Below are 19,478 nucleotides of genomic sequence, written 5' to 3' on the forward strand. Positions count from 1 at the left end.
CCAGGGCACGAACCCGTGTCCCCTGCATCGGCAGGCGGACTCTCAACCACTGCGCCACCAGGGAGGCCCCCTGATTCTTATTCCCTATCCCTAACCCACTCCGCTTGTATTCTTAGCCATCTCAGTAAATGAGAAACTTTATTCTTCCAATTGCTAGATCAAAAACCTTCAGGTCATTCTTGACTACTCTTTCTTTCAGATCCTTAATCCAATCTCTCAACTAAACTTGTCAGCTCTGTCTTCAAAATAACCTGAGAATCTGATCTTTTCTTGTCTTGCTAGCACACTGCTCTGAGCCACCATCATCTTTCACCTGGATTACTATCTAACAGCTCCTAACCAGTCTCCCTGCTTCTACTTTTGCCCTCTATAGTGAAATCCACACAGTAGTCTACTTTGTGAAACAAGTCATGTCGTGTCACCCCTCTGCATAAAATTTTCCACCAGTTTCCCATATCAGATTAAAAGCCAAATATCTGTACAATGATCTATAAGGCCCTAAGTAGTTTGGCCTCCCACTATCTCTCTGATGTTATCTCCTATCGCCCTCCTGTTGCTCACTTTGCTCTGGCCACAATGGCCTTCTTACAGTTTTTTAATCACATCAAGCACACTGACAATTCAGACCTTTGCACTTGCTGTTCCTTCTGCCTAGAACATTCTTCTCCAAGATATTTTGCTCTCTCATTTCCTTCAATATCTCGTATAATGTAATCTTATCAGACAGGCCTTCCCTGACCACCCTAGATAAAATAACAGGGCTCTACTCCATCCTACCCTGGCCATTACACTCCCTATTCCCTTATCCTGGTTTATTTTCTCCATAGCACTGATTACATCCTGATATATTATATATTTACTTGATTTATTTTCTGCCTTCTCCCTCCCACACAAGAATGCAAGTTCTATGAGGGCAGGAACTCCGTTTTGGTTCACTACTATATCTTCAATACCTATATCATGCCTGACATGTAATAAGTGTTCAATTAATATTTGGGGAATAAATTAATTAATCAGTCCTATCCTTCCCCCTAATCTATAAATTCATTGTACAGGTAAACTTTGCTGTCTTCTTCTTTGTGGTCCTAGCACCTAGCACTGTGTCCTGAACAAGGCAAGTGTTCAAATAATGTTTGCTGTAATTAGGATTCGATCGTGGCTCTGTAAATCTTCAGTTTGCACTAGATCCTGATGTTATACTGGTATTTCATGCTCCTCTTCTAAGACTCCCAAGTTCTCTGGTCCAAAATCTATAGCATTATGGATGTCTTGTGGCGTTATGAATAACTTATCTACAGGATACCACCCAGGGATGCCCTCATTGACAGAAATTCTGATCAGGTAGATCAGATACTAGGAGTACAGGGCTAGTCATTTCATGGTCAGTTGGCTTTGCTGTGTTACACCATCCTTCCCCCAGCCTTCTCCTAATTCTAGTGAGTTTTGCTAAAGCATTTGGCTAGAAGCAGAATCAATCATAAATAGGAAAGCAAAACTGTCTTTCTATTGCTGAATAAGTAAGGATATAGCCTGATGGTCAGTAATATTATCATATAGGAAAGACAGCATATTATCCCACGATATGACTGTTTTTAAAAATTAAAAAGTCCTTACCTCAATGAGAAGAACATTTATGAACCTGGTAGCTAAAACAAAAGAAATTAGAATACGCAAAACTCCAGGAGTGATTTTTTTCTCTACCCTCATCAACTTGAAAAATAATAATAAACGAAATAAAATATTACTCACTCATATCTCTGATTTTGATTCTTAATCTAATACACAAAAAAGAGCGCAAGATAAAAGGACAAACAAAATAAGACAGCCAGACATAAGAAATAAAATTAATTTCCACAGTAGACTTTGTAGCAGCCAACTACACACAAACAGGAAAAGGGCAAGGGCACCTCCCTAGGGTCAAGAGAACAAGAACACATTTCACTGCCTATGGATGCTCTTTGCCAATCCAAAAAAAGTTGGCAGGCTGGATTCAAATAGTGAATGTTACAGAAACAGCATGGTAAAAGGTAGATAATTCAGAAAACTCAGCAGTATAATTCTAATATAGGTCACTCATATGAGGAAAACAACCCACAATCTTCTCACTGGCACAAACCCCAGAATCAATGAAAACTAATTTGTCCCTTCCCCGCTATCTCCCTCTGGTGCCATCCCTTCCCTTTTCTTGTCCCTCTTTTATTGAGTTTGTACTATAGATTTATATAGTCAATTTTTGTATCCTCAAAAATTTCACTTTGGTGAGAGAACACTGAGTCAGCACTGGTCTATACTACCAGATATATCCATAAACTGAAGTGATAAAGTACTTCTAAGGTTATTTCTAAGATTATCCTGATCCAGCAGCATAAGTTCCAAGAAAGCTTAAGCATGCCACGTCACCCCAGTACTCAGAGCTCTCCTAGCCCTATCTCAGTCTGCCTTGGCATCTGTGACCTGTTCTAGCTCTTCTGTGCAATCACTTGCACATTACAGGTGTGAGAACAGTGAGAGAGGGACATCAACCATGGCAGTGGGGGGAGGCAGGGGAGAGAAATTGTGAACCATGGTTCAGGGTCTCACAATAAACTGCTGTGTGTCACATCCACGGCAATAACCTGCTTCTTGAGGAAGCTTCTTCCTTCCAGCCTAGTGCCTATGTTCTACGCTATCAGTTCCTGTGTGGCTCAACTAAGACAGACTGGAGTCAGAAAAGCAGATGGAGTTCTTCCTACACAGGATGAAGCAGTATAAAGAATGCTAGGCAGAAGAATGGAGAGGCAGTTCCTCAGGGCTAGGAAACTCCTTGACATCCCAGGACAACCAAATGTCAATCATATTTTAAATCCAGCAGGAAGGGGAAAAAAATTCCACATTGTACTTATTTTCCTATTACTGTTTATTGGCTGAGGCTTCCAGGAACTAGGATTATTGTGGCAGGAACTAGGATTATTGTGGTCTGAAGGTAAGAAGACTTGAACCTGATTTGCTAAATGAATCTAGACTGTAGTAAAGTGAAAGGAGGGAAGAAAGACAGTTATCGCTTTTCTAGGAATACATTTTAGCCACTCACCACTCTGCGTTAGCATGAATCAGATTAACTATCCTGTGGCTTGTGCAGGTAAAATACCTTTTAAAAAACAGAGCAAGATAATTGAGTAGACATCCCCTGTACAACAAATAACTAAAAATAATTCTCTATCACAATGGGGGAGGGCAAATCTGATCTTGGGATCTATGTGTCATTGGAGTCGATTAAAAAAAGAAGAAGAAGAAGTAGATTCAGCAGCTCTGCCCTCCACACGCATCTTGTGGTGGGAAATGGCAATTTCAGGGGCCCAGGCTGACACCCCCCTTCCCTGACAAATTAAACACTCCAAAAGCTCAAAAAATACTGGAAAAATTAAACAGAGCATCTACTTCATTTAAAAGACATTTAAGTAATGCTTCATAAATTATTGCCTAGATGAAAAAAGTGATTGTGAAATTCAAGAAAACAAGTTAAACTACAAGAAAATTCCAGATAAAACTACAAAGCTAAACATCAATTTGGTCCAGTGACTTAAATATAAGAGTCAGATACAGTTCTTTAAACTAGTAACCCTTAGGCCCCCATAGGATCCCTCCTATAGATAGAGGACAGTACGGTCTTTGAACTCAGACCTCCAGTCCTGTAGTTTCTCCTTCTTAATGCCAAGAACAACCCCGCTAGAAAAAAAGACTGCGCCAGCCCCAGCTCCAGCTCCACACATCAGTCGGTTGAGCAGCTGGGGCAGCCTGGCCTCCTCCCTCTATCCACTCTTTGGGGGTGGAGTAGCAGGAGAGGAAGATGATGAAGAGAGGTTTGGGGCTCAGGAAACCTTCAAGGTCCACCCTTTTTCTCTCCCCGCCCCCCGCCCTCCTGTTGGAAGGTCAAAGGTAGGTGAGACCAAAATCAAACGGAGAAGTAGATTCTGCATAGGGGGGAAACGGATTCAAGAAAAGTCAAGTGCATCTGGATGTGGTGACTGCCCAGAAAGCCCCCCTCCCACTTCGTTCTGTCCTTCTCACACCACTTAGGAGTCACCTCTGTCTGGGTCACGGGCCCGGCCAAGCAGCCTGGGAGGCAGCGGGAGCTACCCTGGCTGCGAGGCTCAAGCCCCAAGCAATCAAACTCGGTACTGCTTAAAATGGGAAGGAAAGGGGACCTGAGGGCAAGAAGGCAGGGCTGGGTCTCTTCTCCAGAGGAGAGACTCGAAGGGAGGAAGCTGCGCTGAAGGGAGGGCGAGCTGGAAAAGCTACGACGGAATCCCGAGAGAAACTAAAGCAGGGGGATGATGGATGGAGAGGAATCCGAAAGAGCAATAGCGAGACAGCCGACAGCGGCCGGCGGCCGGCGGGGGCCCGGCCGCTGACTCAGTGAAAGCTGCAAAGGGCGGGCCCCGGGGGACCTCACAGCGCGATGGTGACTGGCCGCCGCGCGCGGGGAACCCGAGGCGGGCGCGGCCGCGGGGGCTCACCGTGTCCTTGGACGAGCCCAGCTTCTTGAGGCCGTCCAAGGGCAGCAGGTCGGCCGAGTCCTTGTGGATGAACTGCACGGCCTGCTTCATCCGGCGCTGCTGCCGCAACGACGCCCCCTCCCGCCTGTCCGTCTCCTTGCGGCCGCCCTCGGTGAGGAGTCCTGAGTAAAACATCGCTGAGGCGCCCGCGGCCCAGCGTCCCGGTCGCTCCTGGACCCCTGGCAACCCTCAGCCTCGAGCTTCTCCAGCGCCGCGAGAACCGCGCGCCGCCCTTTTTATAGCCGAGCGTGACGTCACTGGGAGCAGCCAGTGTACACGCGGGGGGCGGGGCCCGCACAGCGCCCCCAAGCCTGCGCGCTGCTTCCCAGAGTCCCGGGCCGCTACCCACACCCGCACCACCATGCTGGGGCACAGGGCGGGAGAGGAGGATTGGCGCTGGCGAGACTGACTCCGAGCGCCAAGGTCTACCGCGGCAGCTTTACTCAACCGGTCCCTCGCGTTGTGGGTGCCCCGCATCCCCTGGACCTACATGAAGTGTGGGGAAGTCAGCGCAGGAGCGGCCTCTCCCACGGCAGCCGCCGCCACCTCCTGGCCCCCGCTCACCTGTCCACGCCGTGGCCGACCCCGGGATCACCGACAGCCGGGCCATGCCCCGAGTCCTGCCGCCTGCGCCGCTGCTCGGCTTCACCAGGTCCCACTTTCGCGCCCCTCCTGGAGCCCTAGCGCCCAAAGCCCCGGCTCCGGAGGACCGGCGGCGCGCTCCGAAGTTGGATTGCTAGGGATTTCTCCAACTTCAGATCGGTCCCCACCCACCAGGCCCACGTGACTGGGGAGGGGGCAGCCCCTGCGGGCCGGCCGGAATCGGCCTTCCGGGGACCCTCCCTCCTCCCTGCTCCCTCTGCCCCCGGGCCCAGGACCCGCGCATCCGAGCCGGGGAAGCAGAGCTTGGTGGATGCTTGCGGGTCACCCTGGGGCTGAGGAGTGGCGAGGGTCCCCGCCTCCGCACGACCGCACACGAGTGCGAGCCCTACAACATGCTCTTCGGAACACCCGGCAGAAAAACACGTTTTTCTCAGCCAACACTTGGGCTCTCTCCAGCATGACTCCAGGAGCAACTGGAACCCGGTTTTCTTTGTGAATCTGTCATACTCTCAAGCCATTCCAATCGGGCCTTCAGGCATCCTGGGTCCTGGCCTCGACGTTGTGACTTAGTACAAACCAAGTTTTCCACCCTAGAAACTACCACCACTGCACTCTCCCACCCCATATCACAGGAGCAGGCATGAAATAGAAAGCTCTGCTCCCTGAAGAGAACCAACAAAAGTAAGAATAATGACATTTACTGAGCCTTTACCATGCACCAGGCACCAGAATAAATACTTAAAATGCAGTCTCTCATTGAATCATGGCAACAACTTATGAGATAGTATCATTATTCCCATTTTACAGGCAAATGTCTGAGACCTCCTAACTGGTCTCCTGAATATGCCTTGGTTCCCTTCCAATCCATTGTTCCCTGCTGCCAGAATAATCTTTTCAAACTACAAATGTGATCATCTCACCTCCCTGCTTAGAGCACCACAAAAGTCTTCCTATTGCTCTCAAAAGACCCATATTCTTGCATGGTCTGCCCCACACCTGCATCTCCATTCTGTACTTCGGCCTCATGAGCCTTCTTTCCTCCAGTTCCTTGGAGGAGCCATTCTCCCTCTTGCCAAATGGCTGACCTTTGAATATCCTGTTCCCTCTGTGTGGAATGCCCCCTCCAAACCTGTGTAGTAAACAGACCTCAATTCCACTGTCATGTCTTTAGGAAAGCCTTCTCTAACCTCCCAGAGGGAGTGAGTTCTTCCTAATTATAAACTACGCATCTCTCCTGGACATTCCCCCTTTTTTGGTGCTAGTGGTGGGGGTGTTACTGGTTGTTTAGTTAATATTTATTTCCTTAATTAACTGTAAGCTCCAAGAAGGCAACTGAGTCCATTTTTTGCTTACCATTGAATCCCTAGCTCACAGAAGGCGCTCAGTAAATACCAGTATCAGTACAGCAAGAAGTTAAGGTCTTATCTAAGGAAAGCAAGAGGTAGAGCTGGGATTTTAACCTCAGACCGTCTGTCCCCAGAGCCTGTGCTGCACTTCCCAGACCTGGAAGGGCTGGGTTTGACCTTTTTGCTTCTTTCCCTCAGTTCCTGCCTTCAGCACTTGCCCTAGATTCAGAGCACATATTCCTGTGGGGAAATAAATCCAGAAGGTCAGAAGGCTGCTCACCTGGCTCCAAGGAAGCCCCAGGGATTCCTTGTCCCCCAGCATACATTGAGCGCGCAGCCACCTGGAGGGGGGCAAAGGGGAGGATGGGATTGCAGCTCACCTTCCAGTTCCCTGGCACACTTCCAGCAGTGAACAACAGTGGCTGCCCTGGGCCCTTCTGTCCTGTCGCCTGGATCCCTGCCTAGTCACTCCTCCAGGCCTGAGTCGCCCAGGGAATGGTAAAAGACAGCCTTGCCTTGTCTCTCTAGGATAGGTGCCTCTGAGCTCAGCAAAACACCAGGACAGGTCCAAAAGTGAGGGCCCCTGGGGCTCCGGCCAGGACAGCTACTTTCCTCTGAGAGGAAGCCAGGCAGGCAGATTCCAACTCCCCATCCGCAGGCAGCTCAGCTCAGTCTTGCAGCCTTTTTGTTGGGGATGGCCCGACAGAAGAAAGGGGCTCCTTTCATAGCGAGATTCCCCCCACACCCCTACCGAGAAAACCAGGAGCTGAATGTCTCTGATTGAACTGGAATTTGTCCATATCAAGTGTTATGGGAAAATAAATAGAGCATTGGCTGGAGCTGAGTCTTTTTGTGAATGCAGAGCTCTTTGCTATAGTGGGATTTGTGTTCTGCAATTGGATCTATGGCCACAACACCTACTGGTCCCCTCATCTCTCAGAGATCTTCCTCAGCCAGACTGACACCATCACTGCTCTTAAGCATGGGGCAAGGTATGAGGCCAACCCCACTCCCTGTAAACACCCTATGATTTTCTGCAGACTGCAGACCTCTGGGCAGTTTATCCCGTTTGACCAAATGACTTTGAGCAAGTCACTTCCTACCTCTAAGCCTCAGTTTCCACATCTGTAAAATGGATGCAGCAAGATTGCTTATAAAATTGGGCTTTGTAAACTCTGGAAGGCTGTACCAAGGAAAGATCATTATTAATTCTCCATATAGCCAACCTCCCCTGCCCCACTGACCCATCTAGAAAAAACTATAATATAGTTGTTAAAAGCACAGGTTTTGGAGTTTGATACACTAGGTTTGAATCCCTGCTCTTCTACTTACTAGCTATGCAACTAGTAAGTTACTAAGTTACTTCGCCACTCTGAGTTTTAGCTCCTCATCTAGAAAATGATGCTAGTAATGTATCTACCTCTCAGGGCTGCTGTGAAGATTAAATGAAATAATAATACACATAGCACATTGTGGCATGTAGTAAGGGCTCAGCAGAAGGTAGCTACCATAATTACCTGGGACAGTCTCAGGACTGCTGAGCCTCAGAATGGGCGCTGGCCTATGCTTCCTCCAAGCCTCCCTACAGACCTGAGCATCTCACCCCCTCCCTGGAACCAAGGCCTCCTGGGGTAGCAGCTGGCCTCCTCTCTTCCCCTCTGTGGTGTCTCTGGATTCTGAATTTACCATGTGAAGTAAATTCTGTTTTAAATTCTGTTTTAAATTCTGTTCTAAAATCCTCAACATCCTGCCTTGGCTGTTATAGAGGGTATGTCCTGGAAAATTATGCTGGATAAGCTGATGCTGCTTCAGTTAGGATTTTATTCATGTTGTTCTTATTATAAGTGACAGGAAACCCAGATGAAAATTTCCTAAGCAAAAATGAAAACTTTTTGCTCCTGAAACTAACACAATATTGTAAATCAACTATACCTCAATTTTTTTTAAAACAGGAAAACTGTCCCCTTAATTTAAAAGTGCAGGGGTTTCAGGCATGGCTGAATCCAGGGGCTCAAACAACATTAACACTGTGTTTCAACTCTGAGCTGATGCCACTGTAGGCCGGCTCTTCTAGTGCGATGGCTGTCAGCAGCTCCAGGCTTATAATCTGTTCACCTAGAAACTCTCTTTTGGGTCTTCAGGTAACAGGGAGACCTTTGAGAATGGTCTACAGGTTGAGTGCTGGGGGTGAGAGTCCAGAAAAGTAGATGAGAAGATCAGAGGAGAAAGAGGAGACAGTCAAGGAACTTTCATCCCCCTTCCCTTCCTACCCATGCATATTTTGCTCTGACTTTGCTCTTGGGCACACCCTGGAAGTAATGGCCACTGCCTGGCTCCCCCTTCACTCACCATCTCCATCCTTGTAGCTGCAGAGTCCCCTTCTTCCTCTGGTGCCCTCAGTACCACTCCAAATCCCTCTGGCAGGAAGATTCTTCAAACAGCTGTCCCCTGCAAGTGTTGTATGTCTACCAGGATCTCTGGCTACACGTTGCCCCCAAGTTGACACCCAGCCCTGAAGACTGTCGACTTTGGCAGGTTAATGCAAAGACAAGCGTTACTTCTGTCTTCTTCCTTCAGGGTAATTGCCAGTGTCACCATAGCCTCATAAAACAAGACTGATGGCAGCCCCGCTGGTGTTTTCCAAAGTTGGCTGGGTCTTTTGGATCCATTCCTGTCAGCAGTGATTTTGTTTCATTTCCTGGCATGAGAACAGGATGTAATCTCAAATAAGATAGCGAAAGAGGACAGAAAAGTGGGGGGGAAATCTCAGTATCTCATGTCTGGTGGAAAGAGGCTTGGCATTGAATCCCAGCTCTGCTCCTTGCTTGCTGTGGGACCATGGCCAAGTTTCTGCAGCTCTCTGAGCCTCAGTTTATCCATCTGGCCAGGCTCTGTGTGCTTTAAATAGGATAACATGTAAAGCAAAGGGCCTGGCACAAAGTGAGCCCTCGATAAATATGAGTCCTGTTCCTCTTTCCTTCCTCTGTCCAACATAGGTAGAGAACCTGGAGAAAGGGCAAGAACAGAGGCCAGCGGAGAGCTCTACCGTCTGGAAACAGACCTGTGAAGATGGCAAGCTTCTGAGAATGCGGCACAGCCTTGGCTTGACAGGCTGGCTCCAAATCCCTTTCTGTCACACCCAGCCAGAGGTAAGAGGGCTTGCAGGGCAGCTCAGCACACCTGGTTACCTCTGTCTACCTCAGGAGCATGGAGGCCTCCACTGCCTTCCCCCAAAAGAACTAAGCATGTGGCTTGCGTGTGACAGTGACAGGTCAGTGGCCCTCACTGGGCAAGCTCCGGCTTGTGGGCAATGGCAGCAGAGAGGCCAAGGGCTCTGTGCTTGGGCGTGCAGACATCTACACACCACACACACTCACACTCACACAGCATTCACTGACCTATTTTCACACAGCTCTGTACTGCCTGGGGAGATAAGTCCTTGTGATTATTTTTAAAGGTTTTATTTGGAAACAATTTCAAACTTACCAAAGTTTGCAAAAATAAAAGCAATACAAAGAACACCTGTATATTCTTTAACCAGATCATTAACATTTTACTGCGTTGGCTATATCATGTGCTTTCCCTCAACACACACACACAACAAACACACCCAAGCAAAACACTTTTTCTAAACTATTTGAGGATAAGCTACATACATTATGACCCTTTACCACTAAGATTTCATTATATATTTCCTGGGAATAGGAATTTTTCTCGTATATAACACAGTGCAGATATAAACCTCATAAATTTTCATTGATACAATACTTTTATTTATTATTGTTCGTGTTTCAGTTTTGTCAATTGACCTAATAATGTTCTTCATGACATATTCCTCTAGTACAGGATCCAGGCTAGGGTCAGGGGTTGTATTTGTCGTGTCTCTTTCTTTTTCTTTTTTTTTATAAATTATTTTAATTCTTTATTTTTGGCTGTGTTGGGTCTTTGTTGCTGCGCGCAGGTTTTCTCTAGTTGCGGCGAGCGGGGGCTACTCTTCATTGCCGTGAGTCGGCTTCTCATTGCGGTGGCTTCTCTTGCTGCGGAGCACGGGTTCTAGGCACTTGGGCTTCAGTAGTTGTGTGCGCGGGCTCAATAGCTGAGGTTCGCGGGCTCTAGAGCGCAGGCTCAGTAGCTGTGGTGCACAGGCTTAGTTGCTCCACGGCATGTGGGATCTTCCTGGACCAGGGATCGAACCCGTGTCCCCTGCATTGACGGGTGGATTCTTAACCACTGCGCCACCAGGGAAGTCCCCTGTCGTGTCTCTTTAGCCTTGTTTAATCTGGAACATGTCCACAGTTTGCTTTGTCTTTTATGACACTGACATTTTGGAAGAATACAGCACTCCATCTTTTTATTAAATAACTGTTTTTTTAAATAAATATGAGCAATTTTATTCTAGAATTCCATCCTTTAGGAAATGGGGGAATGACATTCTGGTTACCAATAATTCTATTAGTTAGGGTTGCTTCAAAAAAGAGATGCTATTCTTTCTTTCTTTCTTTATTTTTATAGTCAGCCATCTTTTTTTGAATCTTGTTTTTTGAATTTTTGAATTTTATTTTATTTTTTTATACAGCAGGTTCTTATTAGTAAGCCATTTTATACATGTTAGTGTATATATGTCAATCCCAATCACCCAGTTCATCACACACACACCCCCACCCCGCCACTTTCCCCCCTTGGTGTCCATATGTTTGTTCTCTACATCTGTGTCTCTATTTCTGCCCTGCAAACTGGTTCATCTGTACCATTTTTCTAGGTTCCACATATATGTGTTAATGTACAATATTTGTTTTTCTCTTACTTCACACTGTATGACAGTCTCTAGATCCATCCACATCTCTACAAATTACCCAATTTCACTCCTTTTTATGGCTGAGTAATATTCCATTGTATATATGTACCACATCTTCTTTATCCATTCACCTGTCAGTGGGCATTTAGGTCGCTTCCATGACCTGGCTATTGTAAATAGTGCTGCAGTGAACATTGGGGTGCATGTGTCTTTCTGAATTATGTTTTTTTCTGGGTATATGCCTAGTAGTGGGATTGCTGGGTTATATGGTCATTCTATTTTTAGTTTTTTAAGGAACCTCCATACAGTTTTCCATAATGGCTGTATCAATTAACATTCCCACCAACAGTGCAAGAGGGTTCCCTTTTCTGCACACTCTCTCCAGCATTTGTTCTTTGTAGATTTTCTGATGATGCCCATTCTGACTGGTGTGAGGTGATACCTCATTGTAGTTTTGATTTGCATTTCTCTAATAATTAGTGATGTTGAGCAGCTTTTCATGTGCTTATTGGCCATCTGTATGTCCTCTTTGGAGAAATGTCTATTTAGGTCTTCTGCCCATTTTTTGATTGGTTGTTTGTTTTTTTAATATTGCACTGCATGAGTTGTTTATATATTTTGGAGGTTAATTCTTTGTCCGTTGATTCGTTTGCAAATATTTTCTCCCATTCTGAGGGTTGTCTTTTCATCTTGTTTGTAGTTTCCTTTGCTTTGCAAAGGCTTTTAAGTTTCATTAGGTCCCATTTGTTTATTTTTGTTTTTATTTCCATTACTCTAGGAGGTGGATCAAAAAAGATCTTGTGGGCTTCCCTGGTACTGCAGTGGTTGAGAGTCTGCCTGCCAAGGCAGGGGACACGGGTTCATGCCCTGGTCTGGGAAGATCCCACATGCCGTGGAGCGGCTGGGCCTGTGAGCCAGGGCCACTGGGCCTGCGTGTCCGGAGCCTGTGCTCTGCAACGGGAGAGGCCACAACAGTGAGAGGCCCGTGTACCGCAAAAAAAAAAAAAAAGATCTTGCTTTATTTCCCACTGACCTGAACTTTAAGTGTTTCATGGAATAAATAAATAAATGTTCTACACCAAGAAAAAAAAAATCTTGCTGTGATTTATGTCAAAGAGTGTTCTTCCTATGTTTTCCTCTAAGAGTTTTATAGTGTCCAGTCTTACATTTAGGTCTCCAATCCATTTTGAGTTTATTTTTGTGTATGGTGTTAGGGAGTGTTCTAATTTCATTCTTTTACATGCAGCTGTCCAGTTTTCCCAGCACCACTTATTGAAGAGGCTGTCTTTTCTCCATTGTCTATCCTTGCCTCCTTTGTCATAGATTAGTTGACCATAGGTACGTGGGTTTATCTCTGGGCTTTCTATCTTGTTCCATTGATCTCTATTTCTGTTTTTGTGCCAGTACCATATTGTCTTGATTACTGTAGCTTTGTAGTATAGTCTGAAGTCTGATTCCTCCAGCTCCGTTTTTCTTTCTCAAGACTGCTTTGGCTATTCAGGGTCTTTTGTGTCTCCATACAAATTTTAAGATTTTTTTGTTCTAGTTCTGTAAAAAATGCCATTGGTAATTTGATAGGGATTGCATTGAATCTATAGATTGCTTTTGGTAGTATAGTCATTTTCACAATATTGATTCTTCCAATCCAAGAACATGGTATATCTCTCCATCTGTTTGTATCATCTTTAATTTCTTTCATCAGTGTCTTATAGTTTTCTACATACAGGTCTTTTGTCTCCCTAGGTAGATTTATTCCTAGGTATTTTATTCTCTTTGTTGCAATGGTAAATGGGCATGTTTCCTTAATTTCTCTCTCAGATTTTTCATCATTAGTGTATAGGAATGCAAGAGAATTCTGTGCATTAATTTTGTATCCTGCAACTTTACCAAATTCATTGATTAGTTCTAGTAGTTTTCTGGTGACCTCTTTAGGATTCTCTATGTATAGTATCATGTCATCTGCAAACAGTGACAGTTTTACTTCTTCTTTTCCAATTTGTATTCCTATTATTTCTTTTTCTTCTCTGATTGCCGTAGCTAGGACTTTCAAAACTATGTCGAATAATAGTGGCAAGAGTGGACATCCTTGTCTTGCTCCTGATCTTAGAGGAAATGCTTTCAGTTTTTCACCATTGAGAATGATGTTTGCTGTGGGTTTTTTGTATATGGCCTTTATTATGTTGAGGTAGGTTCCCTCTATGCCTATTTTCTGGAGAGTTTTTATCATAAATGGGTGTTGAATTTTGCCAAAGATTTTTCTGCATCTATTGAGATGATCATATGGTTTTTATTATTCAATTTGTTAATATGGTTTATCACATTTATTGATTGGCGTATATTGAAGAATCCTTGCATCCCTGGGATAAATCCCACTTGATCATGGTGTATGATCCTTTTAATGTGTTGCTGGATGCTGTTTGCTAGTATTCTGTTGAGGATTTTTGCATCTATATTCATCAGTGATATTGGTCTGTAATTTGCTTTTTTTGTAGTATCTTTGTCTGGTTTTGGTATCAGGGTGACGATGGCCTCATAGAATGAGTTTGGGAGTGTTCCTTCCTCTGCAATTTTTGGGAAGAGTTTGAGAACAATGGGTGTTAGCTCTTCTCTAAATGTTTGATAGAATTCACCTGTGAAGCCATCTGGTCCTGGACTTTTGTTTGTTGGAAGATCTTTAATCACAGTTTCAACTTCGTTACTTGTGATTGGTCTGTTCATATTTTGTATTTCTTCCTGGTTCAGTCTTGGAAGGTTTTAACTTTCTAAGAATTCGTCCATTTCTTCCAGGTTGTCCATTTTATTGGCATAGAATTGCTTGCAGTAGTCTCTTAGGATGCTTTGTATTTCTGTGGTGTCTGTTGTAACTTCTTTTCCATTTCTAATGTTTAAATAACTGTTTCATTGAGACATAATTCATATACCATACAATTTACCACTTAAAGTGTAGAATTCAATGTTTTTTAATATATGCACAGAGCTGGGCAACCATCACTACAGTCAATTTTAGAACATATTGATCATCCCAAGAGAAACTATGTACCCATTTCTTTTGGGCAGTCATTCCCCATTTCCTCCTAAACTCTCCAGCCCTAGGCAGCCTGTCATCTACAGGTTCTGTCTCTATGGATTTGTTACATTTCATGTAACTAGAATTGTACAATATATTTTCTTTTGTGACTGGCTGCTTTCACTTAGCATGTTTTCAAGGTTCATCTACGTTACAGCATGCATCAGTACTTCATTTTCTTTTATGTCAAATACTACTCCATTTTATGGATTTCTCACATTTCGTTTATCCCTTCAACAGATGGTGGACATTTAAGTTGTTTCCACCTTTTGGCTATCATGACTAATGCTGCTGTGAACTTTTGTGTGCATGTTTTTGTATGGACATACGTTTTCATTTCTCTTGGAGTGGAATTGCTGGGTTACGTGGTAATTCTATGTTTAAACTGTTGAAGAACTAATTAACTGTTTCCCAGAGTGGCTGCACCATTTTACATCCCTACCAGCAATGTATGAGGCTTCCAAAGTCTCCGCATCGTCACCTACACTTGTCTCTTCGATTATAGCCATCCTATAATGGGTGGGTGTAAAATGATGTCTCATTGTGGTTTTGATTTGCATTTCCCTGATGACTAAAGATGTTGAGCATCTTTTTCATGTGCTTATTGGCCATTTGTTTATCTTCTTTAGAAAAATATCTATTCAGATCATTTTCTCACTTCTAAACTGAGTTATCTATTATTGGGTTGTAAGAGTTTTAATATATTCTAGCTATAAGTCTCTCATCAGATATATGATTTGCAAATTTTTTCCCCATTCTATGGGCTGCCTTTTCACTTTCTTGATGGTGTCCTTTGAAACACAAAAGTTTTTAATTTCATTGGTGTGAAAGTTATTTCTCTTTCCTTGTAAAAAATGGAGTATTTCTCATTTTGTGTTTATCCAGTTTTCTTGTATTGAGATTGAGGCTATTCATTCTTGGTCTGAGTACTGTGTAGGTGATGTTATGTTCCTCTCAGCGTACCACATCTGGAGCCACATGTTGTCCATCTGTCTTTTATTGAAGATGCTAATTTTGATCATCTCATCAAGGTATTGCTTGATTTCTTTACTGTACAATTTCTGGCTTTTTTTTTTCCTCTCCCATTCATATTCTTTAAAAAAGCACTGGGAGTTCTTTTCCCAATGGTGTAACAAAATTCTTTAATAAAATTTATAAAAATGAATATTTAAGAATAGTTTTTTCAGCTTCAATTGTTTTCCTTTTCCACTCCCAAAGAAAATACAAAATTACCAGCACCCACACACACATACACTCAAAACTATAGTGATATTCTCTGCACAGAACTACTTTAGAGTTTAAATGCATGTAATAATTTTGCAAGTGTTGTGAGTTTGGTATGTTTTGAAAAGAGTAATTTAATTTTGGGGTGTCAGGAAATGGGTTTTGTCAAAGTCCGTTGCCGGCAATGAGCAGGCCTAATAATACCGGCACAGAGCATTAACTGTACATCTTATTAACAATGAGGTGAATAACTCTGAATAAATTTTAGAGAAATAAAAAAATAACTGGGATTGGAAGTTTGGGATTGGTATGTATACATTACTATATTTAAAATAGATAAGCAATAAGGACCTACAGTATAGCACAGGGAACTCTGCTCAATACTCTGTAATAACCTAAATGGGAAAAGAATCTGAAAAGAATATATACATGTATACATGTATATGTATAACTGAAAAAAAAGAAGAAAAGAAAAGAATTTTCAAGTTTATCAGTTACGCTGCAGTGACACAATGAAGACTTGCTTTTTGGTTCTGCCACATGTTGTTTGAAGGTGGGCAGGAGGCACCACTCTACTCCATCCTCAGGGAAAAGAGTGTGGTGAAGCACATACTGTTTTCTCAAAATGTCAATCTAGAAGGGACCCAAGTCTCTCTTGGGTGACCAAGAGTGACACACATTTCATTGCCCAAAATGAGTCCCATGGACACATTCAATTTTTTTTTTTTTTTTGGTTGTGCAGCATGCTGGATCTTAAGTTCCCCGACCAGGGATCAAACCCATGCCCCCTGCAGTGGAAGCATGGAGTCTTAACGACTGGACCACCAGGGAAGTCCCTGAATGCATTCAGTTTCAAACTCCATGAAAGTGCAATAGCATGGCAGGATCGATGTGGAATACTTGTGAAAAAACATACATCTTCTATTGAATATAAAAATGTTGAAATATATGAAAAAATAAATGTCAGTGATATAAGGGATCCATGAGGAATGTCCAAAAAAAAAAAACAGTAAACACAGGATAGACTCTCAAGCAGGTATTTCACATACCATAAAGATCGCTTCAAACTAAGGAAAACCATAACAGAATAAAATTCTGTCTTGTTAAAAAAAAAAGGATGAAATTCTCTCTTTTCAGACTGTCTACACTCCATTAGCACATTTCGCTTTGAGTTCTGTGCTCTCTGAGGCACATGATGGTCAGACCCACCTTGGCCAGGCCTATGTCCTCCCGTCTCATCAGGGACTTTGTCCCACTGACCACAAGCCTCATGCAAATTACTCATTTTGGGCACCTGAATTCACACCCTGACAAAGTGAGTGTGTTCATCGGCCTTACTTGCCTACGGCCCTGGGCACTGCCTCTCTGGGGTCAAAGGTTGGACTTCGTCATGCTGGAAACATCAAACCTGAGATGAGCAGCTCTGAAGAATGTGTGATTCTGAGCTCAGCAGGAGATGTACTGCCATCTTCATACATCAGAGGCTGAGGACTGGAAATAAGGAAAGATGATGGATTGACAGGTCTCTGTATATGGGTGCTGTTTCTGATCTGAGAGAGATAGTCTTAGGAGATTGGAAGAACACATTTCTCCTTTCCAGCTCAGGAGAATAGGGGTTTTCAGAAGGTCCTGTGGAAGAACCCAAGTCAGGCATTATGGCCTTTCATTCCTACTTCAAGCTCCAATTCTTCTGGTCCTAGAACGCATCCTACTAAAAAGCCTGAAACTAAAGGATTCTCTATTTCAGTGAAATGGGAGAAACTAGCAGAGTACGAACCCATTTTTTAAATGTATCTTGGATTTAACTTCTCTAGTCTGAAGTGGTGGAAGATGATAATGATGATGATAGTTAACATTTATTGAGCCCATACTACATTCCAGGTAGTTTTCTAAGAGTTTTCCATGTGTGAACTCATTTACTCTCACAACAACCCTATCCAGTAAGTACTATCTTTTTATTTATTTACTATATGAGGAAACTGAGGCACAGAGAGGTCAAGTAACTTGTGCAAGGTCACACAGCTATTAAGTGGCAGAGCTGGGATACAAATCCAGGTACTGCAGAGGACATAATGGGAGTGTTGGAGAAAATGAACATTATGAAACATAAATCTTTGAGAAATCTTTCACTAAGATAAACAGAAAGAATGCATTCTCAGAAAAGTACATTAGGAATACTGAGAGGGGCAATATTGGGTGAGTCATGCTGCTTGAGTCCCCTTAGTTCCTCGTTGGAAACCCCGAGTGAGGGTTTACCAAGCCTCTTATAGTTGTACCCACATCACTCAAAACTTCAGCTTTGGTGCCTGACGTGGCTGCTAAAAGCTGCCTTCCTCAAGCCAAGTCACCTGGACCTAACATCGGGATTCTGAGCACATACTTTTCCTTTGCCACCATTACCATCTGGCTGTATTGTCCACAGTTTTATGCAATGGACAGGCATCATTTACTGCAGCTGCACTGGCACTGTGTAATGATGACCACTTTGTGGTCATGCACAGTGAGTTACACACAAGGCTGCAGAGGGCTGAGCCCAGCAGGCCCGGCCCGGGTTCACCACAAGCTCACACTCTTTACCACCACACTCTTCTGCTGGCCATGACTGTGTCAGTCACACATTGCTGGGTCTAGCCTCCCTGGGGCATTGGTTCCATTTTCTGCTCAGAAACTATAATTTTTTTTTCAACAACAAAGTGTGTATAATAAGGCAAAGATAGCACCAAAGCTCAGATTTGAGGTAGGTTTGTTTCTGCTTTTTGCGCTGATTACAAGATTTTGCAAGATTACAATTTGGGACTGATTGTTCCCCCGCATTCTTTTTTTTTTAAATTTATTTTTGGCTGTCTTTGGTCTTCGTTGCTGTGTGTGGGCTTTCTATAGTTGCCACGAGCGGGGTCTACTCTTTTGTTGCGGTGCGTGGGCTTCTCATTGCGGTGGCTTCTCTTGTTGTGGAGCACGGGCTCTAGCTGCTTAGGCTTCAGTAGCTGTGGCTCGCGGGCTCTAGAGCGCAGGGTCAGTAGTTGTGGCGCACAGGCTTAGTTGCTCTGCGGCATGTGGGATCTTCCTGGACCAGGGCTCAAACCTGTGTCCCCTGCATTGGCAGGCAGGTTTTTTTTTTTTTTTTTTTTTTTTCTTGCGTTATGCGGGCCTCTCACTGTTGTGGCCTCTCCCATTTGCGGAGCACAGGCTCCGGACGCGCAGGCTCAGTGGCCATGGCTCACGGGCCCAGCCGCTCCGCGGCATGTGGGATCTTCCCGAAACGGGGCACGAACCCGCGTCTCCTGCATCGGCAGGCGGACTCTCAAGCACTGCGCCACCAGGGAAGCCCAGCAGGCAGATTCTTAACCACTGCACCACCAGGGAACCCACCCCCCGCCTCATTCTTTCAAGTCCTTTTTCCTCCTGTCTCAGGAATATGTATCCAGCCTAGCACGGTGCCAAGACCATAACAATGAATGAATGAATGTGGGGTGTGTGTGTGTGTGTGTGTGTGTGTGTGTGTGTGTGTGTGTGTGTGTGTCTTTGGACATGGATGTGATTCAGAGAATTGTTGATAGTTTGAAAGGACCTGAAGATCAATGACTTCTCACCTGGTCATTAGTCATTAGGCCAGGCAGAGGGAAGGAAAAGATCTAAACAGATACATTCTGAGGGCTGTTTGAAACAACATGCAATCAGTTGTCAAACCACAGCCCTAGTCCCCAACATCCCATTGGTAACATTTTATCTTGAATTATGAGCATTTAAGCTCCAAGGTTACTTAAGCTCCAAGGCAGTGGGATGACTGAAACACAGGTGGATTCCATTTACAACCACTAGGTGGCATCTGTTCTAGGAATTGCAAAATGGCTTGTTCACAAGCTGGAGCTTTCGTCAGCCCGGCCTGAGCCCAACTGTCAAATTCCTGC

At 44.3% G+C, this 19,478-nt stretch overlaps 1 protein-coding gene across 1 annotated transcript in view; it reads right to left on the reverse strand.

Annotated features, from left to right (window-relative positions):
• The window catches only part of NRIP3 (nuclear receptor interacting protein 3), a 21,794-nt gene extending 17,046 nt beyond the window's left edge, over window positions 1-4,748 (reverse strand). The window contains exon 1 of the mRNA XM_007459856.1: window positions 4,497-4,748. Coding sequence (XP_007459918.1) covers window positions 4,497-4,670 — 174 coding nt within the window. The 5' untranslated portion in view covers window positions 4,671-4,748. The remainder of the gene's footprint in view (window positions 1-4,496) is intronic.
• Between the last annotated feature and the right edge of the window lie 14,730 nt (window positions 4,749-19,478).

Source organism: Lipotes vexillifer, unplaced genomic scaffold (genome assembly GCF_000442215.2).
Source record: "Lipotes vexillifer unplaced genomic scaffold, Lipotes_vexillifer_v1.1 scaffold61, whole genome shotgun sequence".
NCBI lineage: Eukaryota > Metazoa > Chordata > Mammalia > Artiodactyla > Lipotidae > Lipotes > Lipotes vexillifer.